The sequence below is a fragment of the Rattus norvegicus genome, chromosome 5 (genome assembly GCF_021556685.1).
Source record: "Rattus norvegicus strain SHRSP/BbbUtx chromosome 5, alternate assembly SHRSP_T2T, whole genome shotgun sequence".
In the NCBI taxonomy this organism is placed as follows: Eukaryota; Metazoa; Chordata; class Mammalia; order Rodentia; family Muridae; genus Rattus; species Rattus norvegicus.
The window spans coordinates 135,511,226-135,532,566 of NC_141538.1; the positions used below are offsets into that span (position 1 = coordinate 135,511,226).

At 44.7% G+C, this 21,341-nt stretch overlaps 1 protein-coding gene and 1 long non-coding RNA gene across 3 annotated transcripts in view; both read right to left on the bottom strand.

Moving 5' to 3' along the window:
- The window catches only part of Rad54l (RAD54 like), a 29,455-nt gene extending 20,949 nt beyond the window's left edge, over nt 1-8,506 (bottom strand). The window contains exons 1-4 of one of the 2 annotated variants that reach the window (XR_015619531.1): nt 8,302-8,506; nt 7,885-8,128; nt 7,719-7,805; nt 3,913-4,032 (exon numbers count right to left, since the gene is read on the bottom strand). Coding sequence is in view for 1 of the 2 variants with exons in the window: in NM_001134960.1 (NP_001128432.1) it covers nt 3,913-4,032; nt 7,719-7,805; nt 7,885-7,887 (210 nt within the window). In the remaining variant the exon portion in view is untranslated. 2 annotated transcript variants of the gene reach the window in all.
- Nucleotides 1-21,341, bottom strand: part of LOC148005993 (uncharacterized) — a 1,435,680-nt gene that overhangs the window by 30,474 nt on the left and 1,383,865 nt on the right. The window lies entirely within an intron of this gene.

The following is a 21,341-nucleotide window of genomic DNA, read 5'->3' on the forward strand; positions in this document are numbered from 1 at the left end:
CTCTGAAGGGGAGCAGGACAGCACATCCTCCACATCCCCAGTTTTCCACTTTAGCAGACTCAAGGGGCAGTTATACCCATCTCTCCATCTCCACTGCTCCATCCCTGCTAGTTCTTCCTTACCAGCCTGCTTAGCACTCTGCTACCTGGACAACAAAAATGCCTGTGGTCATTTACCTCTCCCTTTCACAGGCAAACTCTGGAAAGAATTTAATGGCTCCCTCTCTTATCTCCCACCCCTATCTGACTTCCACTCTTTTTTGTGATTGTGACTCTGCACAAGGCTGTGTCAGCATGCTTCTAATTCCAATGAACAAGTTCCATTCTTATCTGAACAAAGCTAACCATTCTTGCCTCTCACATATGCCCTCCCACTATCGCACGTCTCTGGAATCTCACGCATGCTCAGTCCAGGGGGTGTTTCCATCTCGGCCTGAACCATCTAAACGCCCTTGAAGCTCAGTGTTCCTCAGGACCCAGGACTAAAGCCCAAATCTCTTCCAACTGTAGATTCACCCTGAACGACACAATGCAACACAGGTTGAGATATCAAATAAAACATCTCTGTGCCAACGATCACCTAATATATTTTTTACTCCAGGTTTTTTTGTTTTTTGTTTTTTTTTTTTCCAAGACAGGATTTCTCTGTGCAGTGCTAGCTGGCCTGGAACTCATTCTGCAGACCAGGCTGGCCTCTGCCTCTCAAGTGCTAGGATTAAAGGCATGTGCCACCACCAACCAGTTTACCTAATATCTTTCTAATCTATCCCATACTCCTAGGCTACACACACACACACACACACACACACACACACACACACGTCTGCACAGCCTCTAAATATATATGTACTGACCCTTTACACTCATCGTACCCAAAGATAAAGTAGGCCACATTAAGGCTTCTATGAGTCCTGGACAATTCTACCATTTAAAAAAGAAAAAGATCGGTCCCCAGCTCCGAAAAAAAGAACCAAAAAAAAAAAAAAGAAAAAGAAAAAGAAAAAGAAAGAGAAAATTCTGAGAGTGTGTGTGTGTGTGTGTGTGTGTGTGTGTGTGTGTGAGAGAGAGAGAGAGAGACAGAGACAGAGACAGAGACAGAGACAGAGACAGAGGAGAGAGAGAGAGAGAGGTGCGGGGGGGGGGGGGGCTTTATTAAAGACCAGGATAGGTCTGAAACAGAAAAGTCAAAACCATTTCTATGCCTTTAGTGGTAAATAGACTAATATAACATGGTCTGCACAAAGGCCTGTATAATTCTTCTCCTTCTTATTCTAAAAGGAAGTAAAAGTCTACACGGTGGGCTACACAATGAGAGTTAGCCTCGGCCAATCGATGGCATTAAGGCCATCCGAGCTGAGGGGTATCTGCTAGAGGGAAGCCACAGAGCAAAATACCTGCATCTGCTACCAATAGGAAAACACAGCCGAGGCAAACGATCACAAAGGACCTTGACAGCACATCCGCAACTGACCTCATGATACCCCTGAAACATTATCAGAAGTCCAGCAAACAAATTTCCCTGTGGGTATCTATCTGGTCTGCTATGAAAAACTGCTGAGACCTTCAAAACAGACTTCCATCCCACAAGTGCTGGCTGAACTTTCCCGGTAGAGGTGGCAACAGGCTTTTTTGACACAAGGCCTCACTATGTATCCTTGATTGGCCTGGAGCTCACTACACCCAGGCCTGGCTAACCTGTCTTTGTCTCTGAATACTGGGATTGAAGGAGTACGCCACCATGCCTGGGTGGTTTTGTTTGGGAACAGCTATTTCTATGTTATCCCTGTTAAATGTGTAATAACTATGCCATAAGACATCTAGTAGCAAAGAGTTCAAGTCCAGCCTGGGCAACATAGTAAGATCCCATCTCAAGGCAAAGTCAAAAAAAAAAAAAAAAAACCAGGGCTGGAGATACAGCTCAGTATAGAGCAATGGTTCTCAACTTTACTAATACAGCCCTTTAATACATACGGTTCCTCATGTTTTGGTGACCCCAACCATAAAATCATTTTCATTGCTACTTTTTAACTGTAATTTTGCCACTGTTATGAGTTATAATGTAAATATTTTGGAGACAAAGGGTTGCCAAAGAGATTACAACCCACAGGTTGAGAAACGCTGGCAGAGAACATGTTAAAGGACCAGATGGGCATGGTGAGGCAAACCTTTAATCCCAGCAGAGGGAGGCAGATCTCTCGGAGTTTGAGGACAGCCTGGTCAACAAAATGAGTTCTAAGACAGCCAGGACTACAACAGAGAAATCTAGAAACAATAACAAAAGGGCATAGGGGGAGGGTGGGAATGGGTATGGAGAGGGGAAGACAGGGGAAGGGGTTGAGACCTTGGCAAAGAATCCACTATGATGCAAAATACTCAGTCAAAAAGGATCAAATCAGGGGACAGGAGAGATGGCTCAGTGGTTAGAGCACTGACTGCTCTTCCAAAAGTCCTGAGTTCAATTCCAGAGCAACCACATGGTGGCTCACAACCATCTGGAATGGGATCTGATGCCCTCTTCTGGTGTGTCTGAAGATAGTTACAGTGTGCTCATATAAATTAAAAAAAAAGGGGTTGGGGATTTAGCTCAGTGGTAGAGCGCTTGCCTAGCAAGCGCAAGGCCCTGGGTTCGGTCCCCAGCTCCGAAAAAAAGAAAAAAAAAAATTAAAAGGAATCAAATCAGGCAAGCTGGGGCAGGCCTGCAATGCCATGCTTGAGAGAGAGAAGCAAGAGGACCCAGAGTTCAAGGTTGCCTGTGGCTATAATAAGTTTGAGGCCAGTCTGAGCTTTACGAGCTGCTGCCTCAAAACAAACAAATTAAACATTTTTAAATAAATAAATCTCTTCTGTAAGTGGTAGTTCTGAATTTTCCCCATGGGGTCAGAAGTACCTAAGTATATGATTATAAGCAGAAATATAGGGGCTAAGAATCAGATATATTAGCAGTTTTCCATTCTCGTTTATGAGAGAATAACAAAAATGCAGAAGGGAAAAATATTTACTGCAAATCAAAGTGTTTCAGTAAAGCTGGATGTAGTGGTGCCATACACCTCTAATCCCAACACTCGGAGGCATTTGTGACTTTGTATGTTTAATGTCATCACGTGTTCACATGTTAGTCACCATATGTTCACATGTCAGCCATCACATGCGCACATGTCATCGTATGTTTACATGTCATCACATGTTCATGTACTTCAATCTGGAGAGCATAACTTAGGCAATTATTGAAGTGTATAAATATCTCCTTAATACACAGATTAGAAAACAAAAAAAACAACTAACCAATGAGCTACTCTGAAAAGAAAGTAAAGGATCCTGTGGGCCCCTTAAGTATTCTCATAAGCCCCATGACTAAGATGCCTGTGTGGTTATGTCCCCCATCCAAGGCCTTTCTTCTTTCTACTTCCTACCTCAGTAAATGCTATCATCTCCTTTGCCTGTCTGAAATCCCAATTTCATTTCAAGGGTCTCTCTCCTGACCTGTCAATCCAAAAAGATTTCTATATATCTCCATATATAGAAATATAATTAAATATATTAATATTCAATATTATCTTAATATATTTTCCCTATTCCCACACCCAAGTCCAGGCCATCCTTTCGTTGTCTTGCTCCTTGTACCTTCTCACTGGCTTTCCCATCTCCATTTCCCATCCAAATGGATTTTCTGTACCACGGTATATCTGCTACCCCTAAAATACATCAAAGGGCTGGAGAGATGGCTCAGTTCAGAACAGAGTTCAGCTGTCATCACCCACATCGGGCAGCACATGGCTGCCTGTAACTCTAGTTCACACACACACACACACACACACACACACACACACACACACACACACACGGAAGGAGGAAGAGGAAGAAGGAGAAGAAGAAACACACACAAAGAACCAAGCCAGTTGTACTTGTGACTTACATGCTGACTGCTATCCAGACAAGGCGGTCGGTTGAGTAACTGAGTCAAGGGCTTCCGAAAAGGAGACAGGAAACACTGCTGGGCCTGGGTCTCGGCAGTGGACTTGCGTTTTTTAGGGGTCTAGGAGAGACATAGGAAAGCTACATTGCAACACCTGGGCAACCCCAGAGAGCACTCAAATGGCAACCAGCATTTAAAGAACCTATTAGAGGCAGGAGTGGTGCTGAGCCCCTGTAGTCCCAGCTTCCTGAGCACTTGAGGCGAGCTGACAGCATCACTCAGTTGTTGAGTTTTGTCTAGCAAGTATAAAGCCAGTACTAGGGGGCATGACCAAAAAAAAGTGCCAGCCCTGGGAGGTAGGGGATGCCTTCTGCCCTCTGGCCACCTGAGAGCTGGCCCTGCATCTCCCATGGGCAGCACAGTCCAGCTAGTCCTGGTTGAGGGGGCTCAGGTAAGCCAGTTATGAGCATGAGTGGGAGAGCTGGCCCCACCACTCCTCTGGCATGAGGAGGCATGGGTGAAGGGTGATGCCCCACCACCACCACTACCACCTGCAGTACTGGGAGAGCTGACCCTGAGGTCATGAGGAAGGCTGGAGAGATATCCCTTCCCGGCATTGGCTATAGCACTTGGAAGAGGCAACACAGTGGAGCTGGCCCTGATAGTGAAGGCACAGGTGAGCCAGCCATGAGAACATGAAGGGGAGAGCTGGCCCAGACCCACACAGGCTGCAGCATTTGGAGCAGACCCCAAACCTTGCCTGGGCAGCATAGTGGACCTGGCTCTAGAGGTGTGGGGACGGTTGAGCTGGCCCTGAGGGCATGAGAACAGGAGAGCTGCCCCTGCCTCCTGCTGATGGAGGCACTGGGTGGCCTGGCCACAGCAGCGCTGGAGAGCTCATCCCGGTGGTACAGATAAGGGAGCAGGGCTGACAGCTCAGCTGTCACCAAGGCTCAGACCCAGGGCTCTGAGTTGGCCACCTCAACATCTATATCACCTGCAAATGGCCAGGATGCATGAAATGGCTGGTCCTGCTGTTCAAAAGCTGCAGGATCTCCATGACACAGGGAAACAGGATAACCAGGAAGAATCCTGGTGAGGATCTAATATGAATAGTGTCACAGAAGGCAAAGATTTCAAACCAGAACAAGGACTCATTTGTAAGTGAAGATGTGTGCACAGAAGGATATAGTGTGGGACACATTGACACACTACAGCTTCCACAAGAAGATGCTTTCTTTCTTTCTTTCTTTTTTTTTCTTTTTTTTCTTTTTTTCAGAGCTGGGGACCGAAACCAGGGCCTTGCGCTTACTAGGCAAGCGCTCTACCACTGAGCTAAATCCCCACCCCTCTTTTCTTTCTTATTATGTTTGTATGTTTTATTTTGGAAGGGGACAGAATGATGAGCAGGAATGCAGTGCATGACGGGAAACTCACGAAGAATCAATAAAAAAAAAAAAAAAAAAAAAACTGTACCAACAAGATATGGTGGCACACACCTGTAATTGCAGCATTGGGCAATGGGGACAGGAGAAACCATCGTTGACCACACAGCAAGCTTGAGGTCAACCTATGCTACCTAGGACCCCGTCTCAACAAAAACAAAAGTATTTATTGTCAGGTACCACACTAAACTCTTTTTTTCAATGTTTTCTTTAATTTTTTCTTGTTTATTTATTTACCTTTATTTTATGCACTTTGGTGTTTTGCCTGCGTGTATGTCTATGTGAGTGGCAGATCTTGGAGTTCCAGGCAATGTGACCTGCCATGTGGGTGCTGGGATCTGAACCTGGGTCCTCTGGAAGGGCAGTCAGTGCCCCTGACTGATGAATCATCTCGCCAGCCTGACACTAAACTCTCAACATCTATTATCATATATGACGATCACAGCAACTCTAAGATAATATGTTTACTAGCCTCATCTACCAAGTCAGAAAACTGAAATTTGCTGGGCATGGTGGGACACAACTTTAATCCCAGCACTCAGTTGGATTAGATCTGTGTGAATTTGAGGCCAGCTTAGATTTAAAAATTCGATCCTGAAAGATGGCTCAAGAGGTCACTGGCTGCTCTTCCAGGGTTCCTGAGTTCAATTCCCAGCAACCACTTGGTGGCTCACAACATCTGTAATGGGATCTGATGCCCTCTTCTGGTGTGTCTGAAGACAGCTACAGTTTACTCATATACATAAAATAATTCTTAAAAAAAATTGATCCTGTCTCAAAGCAACGACAACAAAAAAAAACAAAAAACAAAAAACAAAACAACCAAACAAACAAACCCATACTTTTAGGAGAAACCATCCAAATACAGCTCCATTCATGACTCACCTGCAGAGGATGCTGCCCCAAGTTCACCTGAGATTTTTGTAAATGGTGAGAGGGAGCCACTGTTCCTCCATTACAGGTAAAAGCTCCCTGCAAAGCAGCAATGCTAATGAGCCCCACCCCGGCCAGGAATGTTGGTTTGCTCTGAAAGTGGAAGGAGGGTGGAAGCTCACAGTTTAAAATTACTGTTAGCGGGGTTGGGGATTTAGCTCAGTGGTAGAGCGCTTGCCTAGCAAGCGCAAGGCCCTGGGTTCGGTCCCCAGCTCCGACAAAAAAAGAAAAGAAAAGAAAAAAAAAAAGTGAACACCAGTCCATCAGGCAAGAGCACACTTGTACCAATCTGTCGAGCTGTCTGAATCACCTGAAACAGTTACCAGGCCCTTCTCTTCACAGGCCTGTACTCATATACCCTAACAAAAAGAAATGACTCCTAAGGTCAGAGATGGTAGCACATGCCATTAATCCTTGCATGAATCAGACAGAGGCAGGTGGATCTCTGGTCTACACAGTGAGTGCTAAGTCAGTTAGAGACCTACATAACAGAATTCCTGTCTCAAAATAGAAAAAAAAAAAAAAAAAAAAACAAACAAACCCTGGCCAGGCATGCGGTAGGTGGATCTCTAAATTCTGAGGCTAGCCTGATCTATATAGAACAAGTTTCAGGGGCATTCAAGGCTATCAGAGAAACCCTAAAGAAGCTTTCACATGCCAAAACTCCTACTTTTTTTTATTTTTAATGCAGGGTTTCCTGTATCCCAGGCTGGCCTGAATATACTATGTAGTTAGGGAAGCACACAGAATATAGAAAGACACCACCACACCCACTTCTGGCAATACTTGAACCAACATAACCATTCCTTGTTTTTGATATACTACTCTTGCCAAGAAAACTGAGTCTATTAATTTCTAGCAAGCCTACCTGGAGGATAACAACTTTATTAATCTTCTTCAATGCCTAATACACTGTAAATTTTCACTAAAATTTACTTAAGCAGGGCAATAGTGGCACACGCTTCCTACATGCCTTCTTTTTTTTAAGATTTATTTATTATATATGAGTACACTGTAGCTGTCTTCAGGCACACGAGAAGAGGGCATCAGATCTCATTACAGATGGTTGTGAGCCACCATATGGTTGCTGGGATTTGAACTCAGGACCTCTAGAAGAGCAGACAGTGTTCTAAACCACTGAGCCATCTCTTCAGCCTGGCACACACCTTCAATTGCAGCACTGGGGAGCAGAGGCAAACAGACCTCTGTGAGTTCAAGGCTAGCTTGATCTACAAATAGGGTTCCAGTGTGCTGGTACTTGCATATAACCACACACTGCACTTGGAAGGCAGACCATAGTCTACAGACCTAGTGAGACCCTCATCTCAAAAAAAAAAAAAAAAAAAAAAAAAAAACCTTCAAAATGTGTGTATACTTTCCCACCATTTCCCCTTTCCTACCATTTCCCCTATTCCCCTAAACACTCACTACTGTCTCAGGCTGCCAGTCTTCATCATCAGACGATCTGTCTTCTGGTTTCCTCCTGGCCAATTGGCTGGGAGCTAAGCTCCTCCTCTGTAAGGAAGAACAAAAAGTGAGTTCCTGTGGTGATCCTGCAGCCAAGTCCCTTAAATTGGCTTACGGTCACACTTACCATCCTGGACCCAGAAGCATCAAATGTCAAGTACCCATCAGCTAAGTTAAAAGCACTCAGCAACAGAGAATGCAGGACCAGAGGATGCTATAAAAGGAAGTTGCTACACACTGAAAATATCGTCTGAAGAGTCGGTATGAGTGGAGGGGACGCAACCAGGGGATGAGACTTGGCTTGGGTCCAAACCGGGAGTGTCGGTCCCCAAGTTACTCAAAGTCAAGTCCAGGCGGAGCCGGGTCTAAATCTAGGATGTGAGAAAAGACAGATGAAGTTGCAGATGAGCAAAGTGGAGTCGGAACAACGTCTCTAGCTGGGCTGCTTCCCTGAGAGTATCACTAACCACTAGAAAAGTAGAGACTTAAGTACGAAGTACGAAGGCGAGACGCCTGAATTCTTAGGAGGGGGATGGGAATTTACCAGTGCTGGACTGACATCAAACCTCAGCCTGAGGTAGGTCAAGCAGAGGCTTTAGGAAAGCCTTGTGGGAAGTTAAACAGGAACCCGGGGAGGACCAGTAAAAGATCCAGGTTGGAAGCAGGAGAATCTTAGAAGCCGAAGATGGGCAAAGAGCGACTCTGGTATCTTTCCCCTTATTCTTCCTCTTTCCAAAGCGCGCGTTAACAGCCTCCAGGCAGTGTCAATCGAACCTCCCGCCACTCTGCCGCTACATTCCCCTATTGGCTGCGTTCAGTGAACTTGACGCTCGACACTCCTGCCTAAAGGAAGGGGCGGGCCTAAGGCTGAGGCTGCTAAAGGTCTTGGATTTCCGCCTAGGGAGGCTCAACAGATCACTGGTAGCTGTAGCTTAACTGGGTAGATGCAACTGGCAGGTGTAAGAATTCTTAAATTGCGAACCAACCCTCCTTCCTGGCTCCTGCCTTTGGCCCAAGCAGGTGATCCAAATAGATGGTTTGCACCGAAGTGGCTTGCGGAGGAGTTGCTACTGGACTAGAGTAATTAATAAAGCACAGCATATTTCTGGGAACTTGGTTCAGGCTCTTTAGAGCCTTGAGCATCTTTATTGCGCCAGACCTGGAGCAGAAATCTGGGCTGGAGGCAGGCAAGGCCAGTGGCCAGTCAGAAGGTGAACGTTGGAGCTGCACTGCCAATTGGTCTGAGATGTCTTGAAATAAGCTGCCTTTTCCTGGAGCTGAGGTTGTGATTTTCGAATCAGGCATAATCACCCATTCTCTAAAAACCAGTTTCCCTTTATCTAAGTGATATTATAGTACCTCCCCTGAGGGGTTATTCTCAGGGGCTAATTAAAGTGAGCAAAGTAGCAGAGCCTGGTGGCGCAGGTCTTTAATCCTAGTGCTCACTAGGCATAGGCAAGTAGGTCTCCGTGAGGCTAGCCTGGTATACATAGTAAGTTCCAGGACAGCGAGAGCTCTGTAGAAGGATCCTATCGCCAAGAACGTACTGGGGGCGGGGGGGGGGGGTGTTCAAAGTATTTAACATAGTTCCATGCTCACTAACCATGACAGCATACCCGTGACAGTTAACCACTATCTTCTTAAAAGAATCCCCTTAGCTATTATAATTCATTTCATATCCTCAACTATAAGCTGGGCTTACTGTCCCCATTCTGTCTTGTTGTTTTGTGTGTGGGGTTTGGAGAGGGTGCAGTGGCTAGGAATAGAGCATAGTGGTAGAGCTTCGTGAAGCCACATGCTCAATTCCTATCACTGCTGAGGCTTGTTGTTATTTGAGACAAGGTCTTGCTGTGTAATCCAGTTAACCTTAAACTCGTAATCCCATGTCATCAACTCCTGACAGAAATGAGGATATACTAAAGAGATACTTTTCTTTCCTTGGCTTTTAGATTATGGGAACAATGAACCCAAGAAATTTGAATTTCCCTAGGAATCTCTATCTGGTAGACAAGAAGTCTGTGAGCAGCGTAATGAAAAACAAAAACACATAGACAAAAAGAAAGGTTAACTTCATTGCCATGAATATGAGGCCAGCCTGGGCTATATAGTCAGAATCTATCTCAGAATGGGGGGGGTGGTGGAGGCGAAGATATGGATAAAAACAATTGTCACTCAAGCCTGATGACCTGAGTTCAGTGCCCACAACCCACACAAAGGTGGAAGGAGAGAACTGATTTCACAAACTTGTCCTCTGACCTCCACATGTACAGCATGGCACATGTGCAGCCTCATACAAATATCAAGGACACAAACATACTCTAATAACAGAAAATATTTTTTTCAAAAGATTTATTTATTTATTATATATAATTACATTGTAGCTGTCTTCAGACACACCAGAAGAAGAGGACATCAGATCTGATTACAGATGGTTGTGAGCCACCATGTGGTTGCTAGGAATTGAACTCAGGACCTCTGGAAGAGCAGTCAGTGCTCTTAACCACTGAGCCGTCTCTCCAGCCTAGAAAAATATTTTTAAAGGAAAGAAACTCTACCCAGTCCTAGAAAATGTATAAATTCTTCTATTTGGTAGGTTTCTTTTGTTTTGCTTCTTCTGAGACTGGGTCTCATGTATCCAATGTTAGCCTCAAACTTCTGATCCCCCTGCTCCTACCTTCTGGTGCTAAAATTATAGCCCTGTGCCACCAGGCTCAGCCTCCCTATTTTTAACCCTATATCTATGGGTTGCCCCACCCCCATCGGCCATTGCACACCAGTGGCCATCAGGATGCAGAGGAGCAGGGTCTCAGTGGTGATTGGGGTAGGGAGTGGCCCCACTCCTGCTGGGCTTTCTGGTAGATGTGGGAGGGAGGGTCATGAACAATGCTCTACTGTCCCTTAATCTGGCTTGGAAACCCACAGATATCTATGTCTTTTCTACCCTTAAAGGTTAAAGAACTTGATAGAGTCTGGTTTTTCCATTCTGTTTGTCTTCAACCTGTCAAGTCTTTTACTTCAAGAAAAAGATAACCCGGGCTGGAGAAATGGCTCAGCGGTTAAGAGCACCCGACTACTCTTCCAGAGGTCCTGAGTTCAATTCCCAGCAACCACGTGGTGGCTCACAACCATCTGTAAAGAGATCCGATGCCCTCTTCTGGTGTGTCTGAAGACAGCTACAGTGTACTTATATATAATAAATGAATAAATCTTTAAAAAAAAAAAGAAAAAGATAACCCTTTGGGGTGGGGTCTCTCAGGAGAGGGTCCTACAGTGGCATCACCTTTCTCACAGGGACTTTTTTGGAGGTTTGGGGTTTGTTAGCTTTGTGTCATTCTGGTTTAGGTTGGGTTTTGTTTTTGTTCTTTGTTGAGCCATATGCTGACATCTTACTATGTAGCCTAATCTGGTTTAGAACTCATTTGAAATCCTCCTGCCTCAGCCTCCTGAAAGCCAGGATTACAGGCCTTAGACATCATACCTAGCTGTGGAAGAGGCAGACTAGAAAGACAGGATAATCACAGAAGAGAAAGGAAAAGAGCCCCACCCGCTGGGATCTGTGAAGTTTCTCAGCTGCTAACAGTCAACTATTACTGCTAGGAATGGGTGTGGCGGTGCAGCCTTTAATCCAGCACTCAGAAGGCAGAGGCAGGCCAATATCTCTGAGTTTGAGGCCAGTCTGGTCCACAGAGCTAGTTCCAGGACAGATAGGGCTATAGAGAAACCCTGTCTCTGATATATATATATATATATATATATATATATATATATATATATATATATATATATATATATATATATGTTAAAAATCCAGCTAGGAGTCTGGAGAGATAGCTCAGAGATAAGAGCCCTGGCTGCTTTCCCTGAAGACCAAATTCAATTCCAAGCACCCTCATGGTGGCTCACAACTGTCCGTAACTCTAGTTCCAGGGACCCAATGCCTTCTTTTGGCCTCTGTAGGCACTAGGCGCAAATGTGGTACCCAAATGTCTATACATGCAGGCAAAACATAAAATTTGAAATAAATTTTTTAAGATTCTTAAAAAGAATTCCAGCTAGCTCAGTCAGTAGGATTTGTCACACAAAAGGGAGGGCCTGTGGCTGGAAAGATAGCACAGTGGTTCAGTGCACTTCCTGCTATTCTGAAGGACCTGCGTTTGGTTCTCACTGTGTACCTCTGAAGGGCCTAGAATTCGCAGAGACTTCTGTGCCTCCAGAGTGGCTGGGATTAAAGGCAGGCACTGCTATACCTTGATAACTACATTTTTAATGGATTTATTTATTATATACTGTAGCTGTCTTCAGACACACCAGAAGCGGGCATCAGATCTCATTACAGATGGTTGTGAGCCACCATGTGGTTGCTGGGAATTGAACTCAGGACCTCTGGAAGAGCAGTCAGTGCTCTTAACCACTGAGCCATCTCTCCAGCCCGATAACTACATTTTTTTAAAGTTTAATATATTGTTTAGTTTACTTCTGACAGTATGATCACTTTTTTAAGTAATAGTAAAGCTCACCCAAGGTTCTCAATTTGTATATTTACTCTTTTAGTAACAATTGTATATATTGATAACTTGAATCTCAAATATTTCTGAAAACATTCCCTATGTTCATATATCTGTCATTTTTTCTTTCTTTCTTTTTTTCCTCTTTCTTTTATTATACCCTAAGTTCACAGAGATCTGCCTGCCTCTGCCCCCCATGCTAGGATTAAAGGGCTGTACCATGAGAAACCAAAGGCTATTATTAGGTGTGGGAGAATACACACACACAAACAACAGGCACACAGAGAAAGACCCTTGAAAGCGGAGGGGAGGACTGTATGAAGAAGCTGTATCTTCTTGAGGGCTAGAGGTTTTAAGGTTTTAACAAAGACTGGAAGCCTGATAGGTCCAGAACTTTAAACATGCCCTGGTCTGGCCTTGAATTTGTCAGACCTATCCACAAGCAGGGGGCCTTACAGTCAGAGAAAAAGTCTGCCATGCCTCTCTTTTCAGGTGCTACGCTTTTGTCTTAGGTCAGGAGGATAAAGAAGCAACCAGCCATCTTGAAAGTTCACAATCTCTATTTATCTAGTCATGTCCCTTATAGACAGTGTCCCAGTAGGGGCCTGTGAGGAGGCCTGAGGAGAGGCTAGATGCTGACATTATTTTTTTAAGGTATATATTTTTAGAACTATGTGTGTATTGAGTATTCCCTGGGTGTGTGTATGTGCACCATATGCTTGCCTGCTGTGAGTACCACCATGTGGGTGCTCTGTATCTCCCTGTCTGCCTATCATAGAATCTACTTAACTCCTAGTGCCTTACTAGGATTGAAGGTGGCTCTCAGCCCCAAAAGAAAACTGACTATTCCTCTCCTAGCAGCCATCAGCTTTCAGGAGCTCTGTCTTATAAGAGATGTCTCAGCAGTTAAGAACTTGTATAGCTCCTCCAGAGGAGCCCAACCCCCAGTACCCATGTTAGGTTAGCTCACACTGCTCTAACTCTGCCACTACCTCTGGGGTGTCGGATGCCGGAGTCTTCTCTAGCACCAACATTCACATGTATGTAACCACGTAGACACACAGGCACACACATAACGTAAAATAAAACATGAGGCTGGAGGGACGGCTTGATTGTCAAAAGCACTTGGTTCTCCTGCAGAGGACTCTAATTCATTTCCCAGTGCCTACATGATAGTACTCACTGCAGGCATGTATGAGATGCACATATATGTGCACAGGACACATAAGATAAATCATGGATGTGTGGTGTGTGTGTGTGTGTGTGTGTGTGTGTGTGTGTGTGTGTGTGTGTGTGTGTGTGTGTGTATTCTTTAAAAAAAGAATGTTCCACTCTAGCCTCTCCTCAGGCCTCCTCACAGATGCTGACAAGCCCCTACTGGGACACTGTCTATATAAGGCCCACACTAGCAAACTATGATATAAGCTCACATCAAAGGGGTGCCACATAAGCTCATGTCACAGGGGTACAATACCCTGTTTTCCACCCCTTTTCCTGCTTCCTGCTCTAGCCTGGGAATCAGAGAACCTGGCTATAGGCTCCTGAGTGAACCTCCCCATCTCTCAAAAAGTATAAAAGGAGAATCCCCAAGCCCTGGAGAGATGGATCAGTGTTTAAGAGCACTGCTGCTCTTGCAGAGGATCCAGGTTCAGATCCCAGCACCCACATGGCAGCTCCCAACCATCTATAACCCCAGCTATAGGGACACCAGGCATTCACGTGGCACATAGATATACATACAAACACTCATGTTCATAAACATAAAACCGTAAAATTCACAAGAAGAAAACGAGGCTCCCTCCTCTGCCACGTTGCTCTGCTTGTGTTCAGAGACCCCACCATGCCCCTGGTGCTGAGGCCCACACTCTCCTACACCACACCACGCTGTTGTCCCTCTGTCCACACTGTTGTTAATGCCAAAGATTCGAGCAGAAAGATCAACCCAAATCATCGTGGCCAAGTTAATTAAAGCAATCAATTAATCCAAAGATTATTTATTTGTGCACAAGTGTAGGCATGTTTTTGTGACTGTGTAAAGGCTATCCTTGTGTTACTCAAATGCTGGTTTCTCTGCCCCCGTATCTTGTATCAATCTGGACATGGCTCTGGTACGTTCATTCTTAGAAGCTCCTGTCTCAAGTTTGTATAAACACTGCTCCTCATTCATTCTCTGCCTTGCCCATAAAAGCCACCAAGCTGACACAGAGCTTTAGGTAGAATAAGGCGGGACTTCCGATTATTATAGGGAAGAGGAAGAGAAAGAAACCGTGAGGGAGGGAGCCATGAGGAGAGACTGAAGAGGCTTCAGAAGAGAGCTGGATCAAGAAAGGACAAAGAAGGGCTGGGGATTTAGCTCAGTGGTAGAGCGCTTACCTAGGAAGCGCAAGGCCCTGGGTTCGGTCCCCAGCTCCGAAAAAAAGAACCAAAAAAAAAAAAAGGACAAAGAAAAAATTCAAGTAATGTGGGAATGTTGTCTGGGAGGAAGCCTGACTCGTATGGAGCTTTAGAGGAGAAATAACTGCTCAGTATATGAGATTTTAATAAATCTCAATCTCTTTGTGTGGTTATTGGGGAATTAGCGCATTAAGGAATAACTGTTGCCATACTAATTTTATAAATGTAGAGTCCATAAATAATAATAATTTTACAAAGAAGGCCGTCTCTTTCTTTTCTTTTTTTTTTTTTTTTTGGTTCTTTTTTTCGGAGCTGGGGACCGAACCCAGGGCCTTGTGCTTCCTAGGTAAGCGCTCTACCACTGAGCTAAATCCCCAGCCCCAAGGCCGTCTCTTTCTAAAAGCGGGGTTCAAGAGATCAGTCTTGGAAGTGGGGAAGACAAGGCTTTTATAGCTCAGGGGGAGGGGGTCCAAATGGGGGACTTGGCAGGCAAAATAGGTGGAGTTACAGGAAAATAACGTAAGGATAAGTCACTCATTACACCATCTGAAACAAAGACATGGTTGCAAAGTGGTCATAACAGGGTAGTCATAACAACCTTTTGTAACAAAGGTAGGGTTGTTATTTCCTGGAACAGACAGTACAGACCATTTGTAGTTAAGGTTCCAGGTTGGGCATAGCCCAGTTCTTGATAAATAGAGATTTAATCATAAACAGGAATTGTGCCCAGTTTTGTCTTTACTCTAAGATGGCCGTCTAAGATGGAGGCAGGCTGGTTCATCAATGTGAATAACGCTTCTAATAAATCCTTCAGGGGCTTCCCAAGAGCACTGGCTGCCCTTGCAGAGGACCTTAGTGAACACATGACAACTAACAGTTCCAAGTACCTAACTCTTCAGGTTTCTGCAGGGACAGGCATGGACACAGTATATAGACATGTATAAATGCAGGCAAACACACTTAAAATAATAAAAAATAAATAAAAATAACTCCTTATTTTCTGGTAATCTGCGTGTTGTCTCTTAGAATCCCGTCCTCCCTTTCCCCCAATCCCCACTACATTCGAAACCTCTTTGCACTATGTGGGTCCTGGAGATCAGACTTGGGCTTAGCAATAAATCTCTTTACCTGCCTGTTATCTTGTGTTTCCTACTTTTTTTTTTTTTTTTGGCTATTGTTATTGTTTTTCAAGACAGGGTTTCTCCTTGTAGACTGGGCTGGCCTTGAACTCAGAGATCACTCTGTCTCTGCCTCCTATGTAGTAGAATTAAAGGCAGGCTCTACCAAAGCCCAGCCTCGTTTCTTTTTCAGTGCTGGGTTTTGAATGTTCTTGTGTGTGTGCAGGTGCACACATATGTGTAACTGCACAGGCATGTGTGTGTGGTGTCTGGGAGGTAGAGAACAACGCCGGGTATTGCTCATTGTACACCACCTTCCTTGTACTTTGAAATGGGGTCTCATCGGCCTGGAACTCACCAAGTCCGCTGGTTAGACTGGCCCATGGGCCTCAAAGGCTTGCTCATTTGACCCTCCCTTAGTGTTGGCCACCAACTTCACTCTTTTATGTGCATTCTAAGGATGAAACCCAGGTCCATTGGGTATGTGAGATGGTTCAGTGGGTAAAGGTATTTGCCTTTAATGGTGACTGAGTTCCAATCCCAGGACCCACATGGTGGGAGGAGAAAACCAAGTCCTATGCACTGTCCTTCGACACTCCTATGCATGATGGCAGGTACACCCCCATCCCTGAGAAATGTAATTAACTAAGGTCTTCAAAAAAGAAAGTTGCTTGGTTAGTGTATAAGTATTCATTACTCTGTTTTCTCCACTTTTTCTTGATTATTTTATTTCTCCAGACAGTCTCATGGCGCCCAGGCTGACCTCAAACTCACTATATAGCCAAGGATGACTTTAAACTTCTAGTCTTTCTGCCTCTGTTTCCCAAATGCCATAATTTCAGAGTACACTACCATACTGCACTTTATCAACTTCCCTGTTCTGTAGATTCACCCTAGGACTCACACACACCAGAAATGCACTCTACCTTACACCTGAGCAATATTCCCAGTCCCATGTTCCATTTTTTTTTTTTTTTAAGGCTGGAGAGATGGGTCAGTGGTTAAGAACACTTGTTGCTTTTTCAGAGGTCCAGGGATCAGTTCCCAGCGCCCACACAGGACAGCTTGCAACCAACCACCTGTAGCTCCAGTTCCAAGATATCAAATACCATTTCTAGCCACCACGCCCCCTTCTGCATACACATGTTGCACATACATACAGTCACATATGTACACATAAAATAGTTTTTACAATTTTTACTATTGTTAATTCTGTGTAGGTATGTGTATGTGTGTATGGTATGTGTGTATGGTATGTGTATGTAAGTGCAGACGAGTGCAGGCATCTGATCCCTGAGAGCTGGAGTTACAAGTGATCATAAGCTGCTGGGTGTGCAAAGAACCAAACCTGGGTCCTCGGAAAGAGCATCGAGTGCTCTCAACCCCTGAGCCATCTCTTCAGCTCCCCGTGTTTTATATTTTATATATTTAACACAACCCCCCCCAAAAAAAACCCAAACAAACCTGCATGATTGAAAGACATTACATTTACAATGACTACAGATTCGTACCAGTGAGTGTGAAAGACACTAAAGCAGAACAATCGCATAGAGCACCATTACTACTTCAAAACTGGCATGGGATAATGGCATGGTGGCAAACACACGGAATCCTAGTCTTGGGAACCTGAGGCTGGAGGACCCCTGAGCTACAAAGTGAGACCCCATTTGGGTGTAGTTTATTTCTGTAAAGTCAGGTATAGTGGTGCAGGCCTATAATCTCAGTACTTGGAAGACAGAAGCAAGAAGATCCGGAGTTCAAGGTCAGCCAGAGCGACATAGTGAGTTGAAGGCCAGTGTGGACAATATGAGACTGTCAAGAGAAAAGGGGGGAGGGGACAGAAGACACAAGCATTTGTCACTTACCACTGGTATGAACTTTATTTTCAGAGTATCTAAATGGTCCTCTGAGGTGGGAAGTTTTTCTGTACAGAACTAGACTTATAAATAAAAGTGAATTAAGAGTGTCAGAAAATCCCATTTTTCTAATCATCAGTGGACAGTAAAGCAACATGGTGGTGAAAACTTGGTAGGGAAGTTTATGTCTATCACACTGAAACTGGCGGGGGGGCTGGGGCCTTACTTGTGCAAGGGAGGATGGAGCCCAGGAATACTGTGCTCTGTGAATAAGTAAAAACAAGCCTTGCATTGTGTTGTCACTGAAACAGGAGAGCAGCTCATTAGAGAAGTTAGTTTATGATCAAATGACCATTATACACTTTAAAACACGTAAAAGCACAGAATCATATATCCATACACACGTGCACAGACACATACACAAGTTAAAGATACGTTCCCAAACATATTGACACATTTGAGATTTTACCTCTGTCCAAGAGAAGACTGAGACTAGGGAACAGGAACTTTAAAAAAAAAAAGAGTCTAGTATCAATGATAATTAGCCACTAAGGAATAAAAATCCATTTAAAAAGGAGACAAGTCTTCTTCCCAGGGAGAGCCTGAGTTAGTCTGCTGGGAGTGTAATTACCTCTGCCTGGAGGAACAGGCACACACAGTGGCACGGGAAAGGAGAAACTGCCAAGAACCCAGCCTGCAGAAACCCTTGGTCATAAGGGTTACAGGTTTTAAAAACGCTAAAGATTTTCTCCCAAGGCCTAATTCTTTTCTGAGGCCAGCCTAAAACTTGCCACCCACCTGCCCCCGCCTCCTGAGAGCTGGGATTGCCAGCATGTGCCAGCACACCCAGCCTAACTGGTTTTTAAGCCACTAAGTTTATAATAATTCATTATATCAGCAACAACAAATCAGTATACTGCCTGTTCTAGGAGAATAAGGAAAGAATGACTGAGGGGGGTGAAGCTCGGAGCCATAGATTTCCTGGAAGGCCTTCCAATCACATTGACCTTCACCCTACTCTGGCTTGTTATCTATCTGAAATTGGCAAATTTCTAAGCAACAATGTTGTAACAATGAGTTGTTTATAAGTTTAAGAATTAATGTTTTTTAAATGCCTAATGTGTAAACCAGGTTAGTTTTCTTGTTATATCTTACATTTCCTTGTGGGTGTATACCGAGCATTCTTCCAGCCTGTGTAACTGAGCACTCAGCATGCGCCTGGCCATACCCACAGTGAGCTCGTGTTCACTGCAACCCCGTGGAACTGCCACTCGGCTTCCATTCAACCACCACCACTCCCCACTTCTACCAAGTACACACCCTAACAGCTGACCTCTCCCACAGTCTCATGTTGCCTGGACCGATGAAATCAGGGTAGCCAGACCCATCTTACCCTTCCCAGGTCCCGATTCCAAAGCTACCATCTTGGAATTCTGAGTTCTGAGGAAGACCCCAGCGTCGTGGGGGGCGGTGTGCTTCCTCTGCTCAGACTTGGTCCTGATTTCGTCTCGTCTCTGCACCTCTAACCTCTCTACACTTTGCTGAGCTCACAGACAGCTCCTACCTATAACTCCCAAAGCTTCATGCTACAAGGACGCCCAGGTCCCAACCAGGCTGTCAACGGGCAGGTAGGATGAAGTAGGGATATGCTTACTGTGGCTCATGGACTCCTCAGATGATGAAGTCCAAAACTGAGTCCAAAGCCAAGTGTCGTTCATTCCAGCACTCAGGAGGCTGAGGCAGGAGTATTGCCATGTGTTCCAGCCAAGACTGGGCTACATAGTGTCAGAGCAACATTGGCTACAACATAGATGCTCTTTGAAAAAAACAACTTCAAAGACAATAGCAACTCTGGATACACACTTTAATCCCAGCACTTGGTAGGCAGAGGCAGGCAGATCTTTGTGAGTTTGAGACCAGCTTGGCCTACAATGTTGTGTTCTAAGACAACCAGTGCTATGTAGAGAGAACCTGTCTCAAAACAAGTTAAACACTGGAATCTCAAAAATCACTCACACATGTCTCCTGCCCAACACTTTTGAATCTTTTCTGAACTGTGGAGCACCTTCCCTACGTGAGATCAACTCGGTTTTCCTAATTTCACCCAATTCAGCTTCTAAGTTCCAACTCCTCCCCATGAACCATGTCACCTTTCTTTCTCAGAAAAAAATACTGATATGGATTTTCCTATCTGATGTCCAGATCAGCATGACCTTTACCTAGTCAGGTTGGAATCCCTGTCCTCTAAAGACTCAATTGACTCTTTAGGGGTAGGGTGTGTGTGTGTGTGTGTGTGTGTGTGTGTGTGTGTGTGTGTGTGTTTGTGTGTGTGTGTGTGTGTGTGTGTGAGAGAGAGAGAGAGAGAGAAAGAGAGAGAGACAGAGAGAGAGACAAACAGAGAGAGAGACAGACAGAGAGACAGAGAGATAGGGAGAGACAGAGGGAGAGACAGAGACAGACAGAGGGAAAGACAGAGACAGACAGAGGGAGAGACAGAGACAGACAGAGGGAGAGACAGAGAGAGTCTCATATAGTCATATAGGCCTTGAACTAACCTGCTATGTAGCTGAAGATGACTTTGAACTCCTGATCTGTCCTGTCAAGTGCCTGGGATTACCCAGATAGGTCTCAAATCCTACAATGAGGATTGTAATTTTCAAATCCTTTGGGCTTTGGGGTGTTGACTGGGTAGTGGGCCTCAGGAAGGAGCTGTGGGTTTGCGGGCAGACAGTAAGGTCTGTAACATTGCTATTGCTACAGCTTCACAACAGGTAGAACTGGGCAAATCTATGCCATCTCTAGGCCTAATCCTCTCTGTACTTAAAGGCTAGACCGAATTACATTTAAACTTGGGGATTTCACCCAGCAACTCAAGCAATGTTGCATAGTGGCCACCAGGAGGCAGGCAATCTCTTCAGCTCAGTTTAAAGCCTCAAAAAAAAAAAAAAAAAAAAAAGGAATACAATAGAGTGCTTCCAAGAGGAAAGGGAGAGCTGTAGACATAAAAATTCCAGTCTAAGGGCAAGAAAGCAGGAGTCCCAGAGCTATGGGCGCAGTAAGGAGAAGTTAAACCCCACAGCTATGGATGGGCATAGGAAGGTGGAGTCTGAACCCCAGAGCTATGGCCATGGTAAGGAGAGGTATGAGCTATAGGCACAAGAAGGAGATCTGGCAACAACAGAGAAGAGCAGAAGTCACTTTAGAAATGTGATCACGTTGAGGCAGGGGAGGAGAGGAGCCAGAGGTGTACTGCTGTAGGATTTGAAACAACTATCGAGGGCTGAAGAGATGGCTCAGTGGTTAAGAGCACTGACTGCTCTTCCAAAGGTCCTGAGTTCAAATCCCAGCAACCACATGGTGGCTCACAGCCATCTATTAATAAGATAAATAAATCTTAAAAAAAAAAGTGAAACGACTATCGAGGTATTGGAGCTTGGAGACAGGAGAATAGACACAGTCAACTTGGCTACCTCCCTTTCCCCAACATGGGATTTCTGAAAAGCAGAAAATGGCTGTTATTCTGGGATTTGACGAAGACTCCTTCAACTCAGGAGGGTCCACTGAACAAAGATCATCCTTTCCCCCTGCAGGAATCCAAATTCAGGGCCCTAGAAAGACAGGGCAGTTGCCTGGGACTCAAAACATTAATTGCCAAGAAGTCATTCTGGTTTGATTGTTGTTGTTGTTGTTGTTTTGTTTTGTTTGAGACGG